Below are 13,589 nucleotides of genomic sequence, written 5' to 3'. Positions count from 1 at the left end.
CCCCCCCGTCCCCGGGTTCCCCCGAGGCCCTCTCACGCCTTCTTGATGTCGGCGTCGGTGGCCCCGCGGCCCAGCTCCAGCACCGCATAGTAGTCCTGCCCCATGGCGGCGCGTTGCTATGGAGACAGCGCGGCCAACCGGAGTTTCCGGTCTGTGCTCGCGCGGGGCATCACGGGAGTTGTAGTTCTCCGGGGTCCCCGCCGGTCCCTCTTGTGTTTTCCATTAAAATCCCAAGCTTTCATGGACAATTCCTTTTCCACACGGGTGTTATCAAAGCAGCTGCTTTATTTCAGTGCACACGGTGAGACATCACCCTCCTCACCCTCCCAACCCCCATTCGGTTTTACCTTTTTCCCTAGAAACGGTGATTTCCAGCACTGAAAAAGGAATTGTTGCCACACAAAACCCTCCCCAGCGCTGGGGAGCTGCTCTCCCACTACAAACGATCAAAGTTGTGCTGTCATAGGAAATATACATGTCCCAAACCTCTCTCTACACAGCCTGGCTATCTCAGTGGCCTCAGAGACTCCTATATCCCATCACACGCTGAGCAGGAAAACCAGCTCGGAAGAGCTCTTTTGACTCTTCCCTCTGCTACGTGGTTGATCCAAACACTTAAAGATCGGAAAGTTGGTATCTCCTCACTATCCCGTCTCTGCAGCACGTGTAAATCTGCTTCTCCCAGGAAGCTACCTGGAAAAGATGGGGGAAAAGCAGTATTGAAGCACAGTGCGTCCCAAGGAACAGCTGAAACTCTTAGGGATCGGTTTTCCTTTTGGACTTCTATAGAGGGAAGAGGTGAGTGACTTCTGAAGCAGCATTTAAAGGACAGTTCAAGGTTTCACCAGGAGGTTAGGGAGGAGGTGAGTGCTCACACAATGTTCTCCTCTTAGATCCTAAATGGAAAATTACTTTTTCCATGCTTTTCTCATGCCAATGAGTTGTGCAGGTCAAATCTCAGCCTCTATGCGAGGCACAGTTAATCTTGAGGGTGTGCCGGCTAGGAGTGGGAGAACTGCACTGTGGAGCTGGAATGGGTTAAAACAAGAGCTAATTCCCACCAGCAGCACTGGGTTGAGCTCAGGGATCCCTGAGCAGCACAGGCGCAGGGGGGAATGCAATGATAAGACCCAGTTTCTGGTCTCAAGTCACCAGGGGACAAGAAAGGACACGCAGCATCACAAAGCCAGCTGCTGCTTTCACCCTCATGATCTTCTGAGTATAATTAATTCATATTCTTTATAGAAACACCATTATACAAGAGTACTCCAACAACCAGGCTCCTCCACTGCTTTAGTTTGGCTCCTGCATGATGGAGATAACACCAGCAGAGTTATTTATGCAGAATATAGAGATTATTCAGGCAGGAAGAAACCATTAAGCTTAAAGGTGAATTTTATGAAGGAACATGTTGTGAGGGCTGTCAAATTCCAAGATAAAGGCAGCTCATGCTACCTGGCATCACCTTTCCCTACAGCTGGGGTAACACACTGTAGTCCTTACCTTGTACACAGGGTCGCAGTCAGCTTCTGTGAGATCAAGGATGTAATCGAGGTCTTGCTGAATGATAAAGCAGGTTCCATCACCTACACAAGCAGAACACATGAAGCATGAGGAACACTGGGCAATCAGTGCAGTAAGCCATGCTCTTGGTTACAAACACGTCCATCAAACACTTGATCACAGGGTATGAAGCCCATAGTAAGAGGGAAGCGTTGTAAGGCTAGCAAAAGGCTCCGAGAGTTGAGATGCACCTTGGAAGCCCTATTTTGGAGGCACACAGGGGAGGTGGAGGGTGGAAATCACAAGGCAAAAAGCAATCATGTAACATAGCTCGTACAACATCACCTTTTTGCCATGAGCACTGGCCAACCCTCTCCTACAACCACTTGTATGCCAGAGGGCAATACTCAAGAGAGCACAAAGCTCCGCCATTCCATTCTACCACACAGCACTGGAGTTACCTTGGCTGGCAATAAATCCATCTCGGTACGGGAGCAGTGAGAGCACTGGTGCTCCTGAGCGATGGATGACCTGGATGGGAGCACTGGAAAACAGAGCAGAAGCAAGACATGAGTACTATAATTTATAGGCAAGAGCCCAATCCACTGCGTGAACACAGAGAAGAAAGCAAGCTCATGGTCAGAAGATACACAGAACCCCAGACTGGTCTGGGTTGAAGGGACCTTAAAGCTCATCCAGTCCCAACCCTTGCCACGGGCAGGGACACCTTCCACTAAGGCAGCTTGCTCTAGACCAGGTCCAAAGCCCCTCTCCAGCTTTCCTGTAGCCCCTTTAGGCACTGGAGCTGCTCTAAGGTCTCCCCTTCAGGAGCCTTCTCTTCTCCAGGCTGCCCCAGCCCAGCTCTCTCAGCCTGGCTCCAGAGCTTTTAGGAGGCATTTGCCAGAGAACATCCCAGGAGATCACCAACCTGAGCAGATGTGTCCTCCCCAAGAGAAAGAAACGGCTGCGAAATGACCCAGAAGCTCATGCTGCCATGGCTTGGGCCACATCCACCCTGTAGAAGGTGGACGACCCTCAATCTGGCTCTTTCCCAAACAAATGGGAAAGAGATGTCAGTTAAATACTTGCAGCCCTGGGCCCCCACTCACTCACTTTGTGTTTCTCACATCCAGCTGGTAAATGTTCCCATCCTGAGTCCCTGCAAGGATATAGGTACTTGAGAGGAATGTGCAGCAGTTGAATGCATCAGATCCCACAAAGAGGAACACCTGAGAACACAGGAACAAATGCAAGTGTGAGACACACAGATAAGGACACAGGACACCCAGGAGGATGCCATCATTTATTTAGAAGCCCATATAGGTGCTTCCATGAGTCATGGCACGAAGTGTCAAACACAGAGGTAGGTTAATAACCCCTCAAGATGACAACAGTGCTCCAGGATCAGTTTTGATGTATCAGTAGAGACACTGCAATCAGTGAATGCTCCTGGGCCTCCTTTGGAGCAGGGATGTGGCACACAGTGACAGGGAACTGATCCTCAGACACTTTGCCATCTCACTGACCACAGGGAGCTCATCTGTTCCACCCAGCTTTTACTCTCCACAACCACCATGAGCAGTTTGATCTGCTACACAGACCTACAGAATGGTGGGGGTTGGAAAGGACCTTAAGAACATCTAATCCCAACCCCTGTCCAGGATGGTCCTGGGAAGATCCTCAGTACCTGACATCTACCAGCTCCATTCCTTTTGCTAAGAGGAGGGAGCAGTTCTAGTGACCACCTGAGGTCCCACCTGCAGAATAAACTGCAACTTTACACCTTGGCTGCATGAGACAGCCTCAGGTTCCTGCTTCACAATGACATCTACTGGCCACTGTTTAAGTAGTGTCCTCCCCACACCCAGGTTAAATGAGGAGTAAAAAAATAAAATCTGGCAGTAGGAAGGAAAGAAAACATCCCTTTACTGCACCACATTTTAGCTTCTCCTCCAGGGAATATTTACAGGGGAGAACACGGCAGGGTAAGACCAAAGGGATGATCAGCTCTTCCCTGCCTCCAGCCTGGATCTGTCCCATTCTGTGCCACGTGGGGAATGGTGCAGGGATTAACCAGTTTCTTTATCTAGGTAACGAGCTAGATAAACCGTCAAGGTTTAATGTGGTTTCATTCCTCATCCCAGAGCTCTACACAGCCACATGAACAGCGGTTACAAACATGAGCACAACAGAAACGAAAGGGACAGGCTCCAGAGGTGGTTTTGTAGCAGCACCACAGAGCACCCTCCCAGGCAGGTACTTGTGACAGCCCCACTCCTCACCGGCTGCCTGCTCTGCAGACCCACTCCTTGAAGCTTCTTGTCCTCTCGAGCCAGCAGCAGGATTTTCCCTTCTGTCCCAATTTCACGTTCACCTGATGAAAGGACAATGGTAAATTCCAGCAGTGGCCGTGCAACAAATCTTCATGGTACCAAAACCTGCCAGTTTGGAGCATCCCTGCTGAATTGAAAGCAACATTCCTCCAGAGCCTAAGAGACCAGCAAGGAGACCCCAGTCATAATCATTCCAACTGCCTGATAAGGCTCAATTCCTTTTCAGGACTGGAGTGTTCTTACTGGAGTGACCTCATTCTGGTCCCTCAGTGGTACAAGGGCACACAGCAGCATCCCATACGCTTAGGATTAGTGGTGACAAACCTAAGCAGTCTGGGACAGGCGAATCAGAATCCAGACTGGTTTGGGATGGAAGGGACCTTAAAGCTCCTCCAGCCCCTGCCCCTGCCACAGGCAGGGACCCCTTCCACTGGAGCAGCTTGCTCCAAGCCCCTGTGTCCAACCTGGCCTTGAACACTGCCAGGGATGGGGCAGCCACAGCTTCTCTGGGCACCCTGGGCCAGCGCCTCAGCACCCTCACAGGGAAGAGCTTCTGCCTAAGAGCTCATCTCAGTCTCCCCTCGGGCAGGTTAAAGCCATTCCCCTTGGCCTGTCCCTACAGGCCCTTGTTCAAAGCCCCTCTCCAGCTTTCCTGCAGCCCCTTTAGGTGCTGGAGCTGCTCTCAGGTCTCCCCTTCAGGAGCCTTCTCTTCTCCAGGCTGACCCAGCCCAGCTCTCTCAGCCTGGCTCCAGAGCAGAGCTGCTCCAGCCCTCGCAGCATCTCCATGGCCTCCTCTGGACTCACTCCAACAGCTCCACGTCCCTCTTGTGCTGCTGCCCCAGAGCTGGATCAGGGCTGCAGGGGGGCTCTCCCCAGAGCACAGCAGAGGGGCAGGATCCCCTCCCTGAGCTGCTGCTCACGCTCTGGGGGTGCAGCCCAGCACACGGGGGGGTTCTGGGCTCAAGCGCACTCTGAAGCCAGGTCATGAGGAGCTTCTCCTTGCCCAACACCCCAAGTCCTTCTCCTCAGGACTGCTCTCAAAGATGAATGTTAAGGAAAGGATTCTCACTCGGAGCAGTTTCAGGCGTGCCCAGGTTGAGGGAGCTCTCAGCAGTGCCCACAGCAATGCCATTGACGGGAGAGCCACAGTCAGCAATGACCCCCAGGCAGGCGGACTTCCCGCAGTCCCAGAGCTGGGCAGTGCCGTCCCTGGAGCAGGACAGGACGTTCCTTCCCCGATCCACAATGGCTGTGTCCAAAATACCTGCAGCAAAGCAAAGCCACGTGTTCAGAGATCATGGAATGCACACAAAGCATCTCAGTTCCCAAGGCACTGTCCCCAGAGTGCCACCAGTCATCAGAGCCAAACAGGGTGGGGTGCAATGTGGGGTAGGGACCCACAGTGTCTAGAAAGAGGTGTATGTGGAAGGCAGCAGCTGCAAGAGAACCATATGGAGCTGGAGCCATCATCTGACACAAAGGCAAGATATTGCCAATAAAATGATCAGCCTCAGAATGAGCCGATTCCACAGTTTCTACCTCCAGAATTAACCTTGAGGAGAAACCAGCCTGGCCCAGCACTTAAAATGTGCCAAGTCCAGCCCTGGGTAATCCCAAAGGTTGTGAGGAGCGAGCAGCATTCCCTTATCTGGCTACAGACACATCACAAGAGCAGTTTTTGCAGGTGCTGATGTCCCGTCACTACTTTATTTCAGTGTGGGCTGTCAAGTCTAGCTCTGAAAAACAACTCCACGCATTTTGAAAGGGAACAGTCAGATGGTTTGAAGGTTTAATTGACACTTTCCCTACAGAAGCAGTCATTAAACATGACAAGCTCAAATGACAGGACAAGCCAAGCACACAGCCTGCAGCAGCTTGGGCTGGAGTTATAAGCAGGGAATAAAGGCAACATCGGAGCTGTCAGGAGCCAGGCGGTGGTGGTGTGACCAAAGCTGTGTTACACTGTCTGCTGCCTTTGGTTTGATGGACATTTAGAGCAAAGTATTTTGAATCCACGCAAAGAAATCACATGAGAACAGCAGCAGGTTCAGCAGAAGATGAGTTTTTGAGTTAATCAAGTTTTGGGCAGCCACATGGACCTTTCCAATAACACCAACACCTTGGGAGGCAGGGAGAACTGTACGGAGCAGTTAGTTGCTCAGGGAGAAGGTAATTTGGGGCAGGGTTTGGGGCATCTGATGCCACATCCACAACTCACTTGGAAGCAACCACCTGCCATGACAAGACAGCATCGCTGGCCACTGTGCTCTGGGCCTGGTATAAACAAAGAGTGAAAGAGGAGCATGCTTAAGCAGTATGTAGGAATCCACATTGGTTCTGAACAAAGGGTCCTGGAAACCCAAATCTGCTTTCTAAGGATCAACAGAGGCTCTGTAAAGAAACTTGTTTGATCACAGCTCCAGGAGCCTTTCTGGGTAGCCCATTTTCCATCCCTTGCAGTTCTCCCCTAGGACTAAGTGTCACCTGGAGCAGTTTCTAGCGCAGACCCTCCTGCAAGGAACAGCACTAAACTCACCATGTAAGGTGGTCAGTGCATCCTCAACACGAGGACACAAGGAGGGTGAAGAATTTACTCTCATTTTCAGCAGCAAGACCATCAGCAGGGGCAGAGCTGAATGTGTGCCCTCAGTATGGGGGTGAACAAGCTTATTCCAGCCCTTCTTAAGTAATAATCACTTAAGTGTCCTTGCAGCACCTCTTGTTCTGCGTTACTCACTTTAAACAGCATGCGCCCTCGAGGCAGGTAACTGCCTGAGTTCTGCAAGTCCATAATAAGCTACGATTTGCTTTTCTGGGCAAGGAGAATGAAAAACAAACAACAAAACCAAAAGAAAGAGGCTCTGGAGCAGCTGAAGCTGAACAAGGTGTTCTAGTGCAAGCAGAGGCATTCCCAGTGCAGGCTGCAAGGCTACTGAATGCAGGTTGGAGGTCTGGAGGAGCAGAATGCCCTCTGCTTTCACCTCTGGCACTCACCACAGGCTAATGGACTGCATCCTCCCTCTTTTAATCTTAATTCATGAAGAAAATGCAAGAAAATGGTGAGATAAATGGTTTCATCTGTCTAATACAGCTACTAATCTTATTTATGTTCTAGGAGCTCGCAAAAGCTACTGTGGGCACTTAATACAAATGCAGAGCACAAAGTGCAGCAGGCTGGTGACTGAACATCAGCCCTCAGGTCCAAAGCAGCTATACACATGGCAGATGAAGCACTGGAAAGGCTAAGTACCTCCTTTGTGACCTTTAAATGTTACCACGCAGCTGGCATCTTCTGCTGACCAGATCTTTAGCTGGGCATCCATTCCCCCACTCAGAACCACGAGGCCAGATGGGAAAAACCTGCAACAATTCACATCATACACATGGCCTTCCAATAGTCTCTGGAAAAACAAAGAACTAGGTGCTAGTTCCATTGTTATCATCCTTATGCCAAGCAGTTTTTTGAGCTATGACACTGGAAATCTTGGTACTCCCATGTGGGCAGAGAATTAAGCTCAGATCCTCTGAGTGTGTATTCCTGGAATGGAGTTGTCTGCACTTGAGGCAGTCCAAGAGGCAGCAGGCACACTGTATCTCCCTCTACCATTTGAGTAGCTGATTGTACAGTAAAGGATACTACATTTGTTTCTAACCAGAGGTTAAATGTCTTTATCCTCTACCAAGCAAGCAGCTTTTAGGCCAAGCTCCGCAGGAAACATTAACTGGGAAGGCAACAAGCCATGATGTGGTTAATCCACCAGAGCCAGGAGTCTTCTCCTCACCTCTTCTCTACTGCAGAAGACATTCAGTGCTTGTAGCACACAGGTTAGGAGCTGTTAGTTATCTTCCACATTCTAGCTGTCATCCCTAAGGACCCATCCTTATTTTCACGCTGAGACTCCTCTCTGGATTGCTGAGCATCATCTCCCTTGGGAGAAGCCATGCTTTCCAGAGATTTGACTCAAAACCTCAGAGATGTCAAATCTGAATTAGCTTTTCATTCAAAAGCCAGACTGTAGATTTAAATGAGATCTCAGTGTTCAAGGCCAGGTTGGACACAGGGGCCTTGGAGCAAGCTGCTCCAGTGGAAGGTGGCTCTGTCCGTGGCAGGGGGTTGGAGCTGGATGAGCTTTAAGGTCCCTTCCAACCCAGACCATTCCATGTTTCTTGCCTGCCCTAGACCTCAACATGTGGACAGCCTGACCAAAGTCAAGGCCAAATGACTTTAATAATGTCACACACCACTCAGAACAAAGCTAGATGCTCTTACTCTTATTTCTCCATTCGCAGCCTGCCAAATTTTCATGGTCCCATCTGTGCTGGTAGACACACCAAGCCCTCCACCACTGGAGATATCAAGACAGGTGATCTGCAGGAGGGTAAAAAACACCAAACATTAGCCTTGTATTACCCTGTACAAAGATATTTCTGCTCCAGAGTCTAACCCTGTAGTAGAGGAGTCTTGCTAAGTAATTCAGTGCTATTATCTCCCCAAAACATACCACTGAACTCATTTAGAACACCCCAAAGAGATTCCATACCCCTGGCTAAACAGTCTTCGCCGGGACATGGAGCCACGAGCAAGTCCAGAGGAGGCCACGGAGATGCTGTGAGGGCTGGAGCAGCTCTGCTCTGGAGCCAGGCTGAGAGAGCTGGGCTGGGTCAGCCTGGAGAAGAGAAGGCTCCTGAAGGGGAGACCTGAGAGCAGCTCCAGTGCCTAAAGGGGCTGCAGGAAAGCTGGAGAGGGGCTTTGAACAAGGGCCTGTAGGGACAGGCCAAGGGGAATGGCTTGAACCTGCCAGAGGGGAGACTGAGATGAGCTCTTAGGCAGAAGCTCTTCCCTGTGAGGGTGCTGAGGCGCTGGCCCAGGGTGCCCAGAGAAGCTGTGGCTGCCCCATCCCTGGCAGTGTTCAAGGCCAGGTTGGACACAGGGGCTTGGAGCAAGCTGCTCCAGTGGAAGGGGTCCCTGCCTGTGGCAGGGGTTGGAGCTGGAGGAGCTTTAAGCTCCCTTCCAACCCAAACCAGTCTGGATTCTGTGATTTAATTAAGACCACAAGGTAATGGTTAATCCATTACAACAGCCATTAAGTACATTTACTTACACACTGGTAACGTGAGACACACATTGGTAACACAAGTGCAGTTCATATAACAGACCAATCTGTGGTCATTTACTCTCTGGTTGAAAAAGCCAAAAAGCCTGAGAAGGTCATTGAAGCAGAAATTAAAACCCTCTCTGATGTTTGCCACATGCCCAGAGTTTCAGGAGTGACATGGAATATGGCATCAGGCAAAGCAGGAGTGCTCAGAAGAGGCAGCAGGTATAAAGGAGACTTTATAAACCAGCTTTAAACTCATCTCCATATTAATAGCTCTTGCTTCAGCTGCTTTCCAGAGGAGATCTCTGCAGTGCAGCTGGAACCCATCACCCCCCTCTGACAGCAGACTGAACACTTCCACCTGCATCTCCATTTTGCTGTGCTCTGAATGCTGATTCCATTTCTCACACAAAAGGGCAGGTGGGGACTCTCAAGCAGCACAAAGCTCAGGGAAGTGATTCACCTTTTAGTGCCAAGCTTCATCTCTCAGCAGAGCTCTGCTTCCTATTAAAACAGCTGTAGAGTTGCCTTTATGTCAAAGGCACCTGATTTATACTGCATTTGAGCTAATTGAGACTGACTGTGCAGCTTTCCAGCATTTTAGGCTGGGTTTATCACAACCATTTACTCCATAAATCAGGAGATAAGTGTCCTGTAACATCTCCAGTGGCTTCGGGGACTCCCTGCAGGGCAGCTGCTGTACCTGCAGGATACACGCTCCCCTGTTTCTTGGATCATTTCCACATAGGATTAAGCATTCAGCAGAAGCACAAACTACAAAGCCAAGTTATGAGCTTCTCTTCAGGGAAGAAATGAAGTCTCAGGTCAGTCAGCCTTTGTGTGTCACTGCTCAGCACGTGGCTGTGCTTATGGCACCCCCAGGTTGATGGGGCCATGATAAGAAAGAAGATTATTCAGCCAAAGGAGCAAGGCTGCTTTTAAATAAGTGAGAAGTTAATGCAATTTATTGGGTTTTAAAAACAAGCTGAGCCTTTCTTGTCTCTGAATTCCCACCGGGTCAAGTTGAGTTTATGCAGTGTCCAATTCCCAGCCCCACAAACACAAATTCGTACAACAAAGATGGAAAACTTTATTAATGGGAGCAAAGAGCTGCTGCAAACAGGGATTGAGCTGAGCCAGTCAGATGAAGAGCTCAGCACCTGGAATCTCTTATTATTTTGGGTTTTGACACACTCAGCCACATATCCCTTTAAAGGGGGGTCTGTCAAGAGCCTGAAGTGAGCAGAAATTAGATTACTTAGGGGGAAAAAAAACAGTCCAAAGGATATAAGAGATTATTCTTAGGGATTAAACTCAACCATGATCAAGTTTGCCAAGTTTCTATGATCCACTATGTTCTATTACCCGCTTCACACACAAAGTCAGGCTGCAGACCACCCCTCAAAAGGAGCACACACCATTCAGAGACACACTGTGAAAGGACAAGGTCACTTGCAGCTATTTCCCACTCACTTGGCAAAGTTACTCACACTTTTCTGATGGATTCTACCAAAAGTTGTGTATGGGGCCAGGAACTTGGTGGACACATTTTCATGAGGACAAGAAATGAGAATGCTCTTCTAGAGGAGGAAAAAGAGGGGAAGAAGAATTAGAAGTGCTGTTAGTCCTACCGAAACACAGACACTGGGAAGGCAGAACTACAGTCTGGACCTAGCTGTGGTCTCTCACAGCCTGAAGACCAATAGGAGATGCAGCACTGGGCTCATCTCCTTATGCCTCCTCAAGATGCAAGCCCTGGGTGGCATGGAATGGTCACACAGCCCCAGTCCAAGTATGGGATGCTCCAGACCAGCTCCAGGGCACTGCACAGGCAGGAGGCCTGGGATAGCTGGATAGCACCATGCAGGGGTCTGGGCAACAGCTTCAGGCTGCTAATTTGAGTGCTGCAAAAGCACAGCTATAGGTTGGGTGGAGAAGTGATTAGAGCAGCCCTGAGAAGGACTTGGGCTGTTGAGTGACAAGAAGCTCCCCATGACCCGGCTGCAGTGTGTGCTTGAGCCCAGAACCACCCCATGTGCTGGGGGCACCCCCAGAGTGTGAGCAGCAGCTCAGGGAGGGGATCCTGCCCCTCTGCTGTGCTCTGGGCAGACCCCCCCTGCAGTCCTGATCCAGCTCTGGGGCAGCAGCACAAGAGGGACGTGGAGCTGTTGGAGCGAGGCCAGAGGAGGCCACGGAGCTGCTGCGAGGGCTGGAGCAGCTCTGCTCTGGAGCCAGGCTGAGAGAGCTGGGCTGGGTCAGCCTGGAGAAGAGAAGGCTCCTGAAGGGGAGACCTGAGAGCAGCTCCAGTGCCTAAAGGGGCTGCAGGAAAGCTGGAGAGGGGCTTGGGACAAGGGCCTGTAGGGACAGGCCAAGGGGAATGGCTTGAACCTGCCCGAGGGGAGACTGAGATGAGCTCTTAGGCAGAAGCTCTTCCCTGTGAGGGTGCTGAGGCGCTGGCCCAGGGTGCCCACAGAAGCTGTGGCTGCCCCATCCCTGGCAGTGTTCAAGGGCAGGTTGGACACAGGGGCTTGGAGCAAGCTGCTCCAGTGGAAGGGGTCCCTGCCCGTGGCAGGGGTTGGAGCTGGAGGAGCTTTAAGGTCCCGTCCAACACAAACCAGTCTGGGGTTCTATGATCCCACTGCCCCTTTGTGCACAGAAGGCAGTTACTGACCCCCACATCCCAGCCCAGCCCTGGCACCTTGGTGACTTCCCCAACCACGAAACCCTCGGAGGCAGCGATGTCAGGAACACCGTCGGTGCTGAGCCCCCGGCGGGTCACGCTGCCGTACAGGGTCGGCTTCCCTGCGGGGAGAGCAGCCATCAGCCTGAGCAGCCGGCAGCTTTCCTTCCCCTCACCCTCTCGTAACACACAGGGCACCCCAAAACTGCCCTAACCGCCCTCATAGCACAGGCCACAGCCACCGTCAGACCCTCACAGTGCACCCCACAACCACCCTCGCCCCCCCTCATAACCCCCAGGGTACCCCCCAATCACCTTCACCCTCCTCTCAACCCAAAGGACACCCCCCAACCACCCTCACCCCCTCATAACCTATAGGTCACCTTGCCAACCACCCTCAGTCCCACATAAACCAATGGGCACCCCCCACCCTCCTTCACCCCCCTCCCTAACTCACAGTGCACCCCACAACAGCCCTCAGCCCCCTCCCAACCCACAGAGCACCTCATAACTGCCCTCACCCCACTCACAAGGCACCCCCAACTACGCTCCTTCCCTCTCGCCCCACAGGGCTCCCTCCGGCCCCACGGCACCTCATCATCCCACCTCCCCTCCTCCGACCACTCACCAGGGCTCCGGCAGCTCAGCCAGGCCTCACCCTCGTCCCTCCTGCACACAGAAAGAGCAGCAATGAGTTCGGGGCGGGTAAAAGGCACCGGGGCAAGGAGAAGGACCCCGGAGTCCGCACTCACCTCAGCGCCCGGCTCCAGTCGCTCTGAATGCGCAGCGTCGCCGCCATCTTGCTGAGCGCCCGCTTCCGCCTCCTTCCTTCCCGACAGCCCCCGGGGCGGAAGAGGAAGGCGGTGTCCAATGAGCGGGCACTCCCGCCGTGACGTCACACCGCGCCCCGGCAGTGCCTTCCCCGACACCAGCCTTAAAGGAGCCGCGCCGCGCTGCTGGGAGGGTACGGGGGGAGCAGGGACCATGGAGTGCTGGGCACCCATGGGTGGGGGTAGGGTGCCTGGGGGACAAGCTCTGAGCACCCATGGTGGGATATGGGGGTAGACAGCCACGGGTTGGAGAGGGTGCTGGGCACCCGTGGGTGTGGGTAAGGTGCATGGGAGAGGCGTTGAGCACCCATGGAGGAGTGGGGTATGGATTGGGGAGGGTCCTGGACACCCATAGGTGGGGGTAGGGTACATGGGGGACATGCTTTGAGCTCCCGTAGTAGGGTGCATGGGGGTAATGTGGGTGCTCTGAGCACCCACAGAGGGATGTGGGAGAGGACAGCTATGGGTTGGGGAGGGTGCTGTGTGAGGGTAGGGTGCGTGGAGAGTGCTAGGCACCCATGGGTGCTGAGTGATGGGCACCCATGGGTGGAAGTAGGATGCATGGGGGAGGCACTGAGCTCCTGTGAGGGGGTGCATGGGGGTGATGTAGGTGCTCTGAGCACCCATGGAGGGGTGTGGGGCAAACAGCTATGGGTTGGGGAAGGTGCTGGGCACCCATAGGTGGAGGGAAGGTGCATGGGGGTGCTGGGCACTATGGGAGAAGGCATGAGGGGTACCCATGGAGGTGCATGTGCTGCATGAAGGGGTGCTGAGGTCTTCCAGGGGAGGGGAATAGACCCTTTGGGGGCACCATGTGAGCATGGAGGGTGCTGAGCACCATAGGGGTGTGGGACAGAGGTGCAGAGGGTGCTGGGCACCGTGGGGTGTTCTTCCTATTGACAGGAAGGCAGCACCCAACTCCTGGCACCACCCTCCCTGCAGTGATGGCAAGGCCGGGACATGGCAGGAGCCGTGTGTCACTGGAGGAAGATGAGGATGAGGAGGACCCAGTGGACGCCATGGTCTCCAGGACGGGCTGCATGGCCCAGCACCGGGCACTGCAGCACTGCATGGCGGAGCAGCAGGACTGGCGGCACTGCCAGCCCCAGGTCAGGGCGTTCAGAGACTGCATGGCCAAGAGGAA

At 52.7% G+C, this 13,589-nt stretch overlaps 1 protein-coding gene across 4 annotated transcripts; it reads right to left on the bottom strand.

Annotated features, from left to right (window-relative positions):
- Positions 1-5: 5 nt before the first annotated feature.
- Positions 6-12,444, bottom strand: PAAF1 (proteasomal ATPase associated factor 1). 4 transcript variants are annotated; one of them, XR_013956494.1, is made up of 13 exons: positions 12,368-12,444; positions 12,244-12,284; positions 11,607-11,737; positions 10,426-10,515; positions 8,107-8,205; positions 7,087-7,237; positions 4,906-5,100; positions 3,786-3,877; positions 2,617-2,732; positions 1,965-2,047; positions 1,504-1,586; positions 348-693; positions 6-251 (listed from the first exon to the last, which is right to left on the bottom strand). XR_013956494.1 is itself a non-coding variant. In XM_080614381.1 (12 exons), exons 1-12 carry the CDS (start codon positions 12,412-12,414, stop codon positions 616-618), a joined length of 1,206 nt encoding a protein of 401 aa, XP_080470507.1. In that variant the 5' UTR covers positions 12,415-12,444; the 3' UTR covers positions 6-615. The 4 variants fall into 4 exon arrangements, 3 of the variants coding, with proteins under 3 accessions (XP_080470507.1, XP_080470508.1, XP_080470509.1); XM_080614381.1 differs by having other exon boundaries at positions 6-693; XM_080614382.1 differs by having other exon boundaries at positions 6-693; positions 11,634-11,737.
- Positions 12,445-13,589: the final 1,145 nt, after the last annotated feature.

Source organism: Psittacula echo (genome assembly GCF_963264785.1).
Source record: "Psittacula echo genome assembly, chromosome: 3".
NCBI lineage: Eukaryota > Metazoa > Chordata > Aves > Psittaciformes > Psittacidae > Psittacula > Psittacula echo.
Note: the sequence above shows the minus strand (reverse complement) of the source record. Positions and strands in the feature narration are given on the sequence as shown.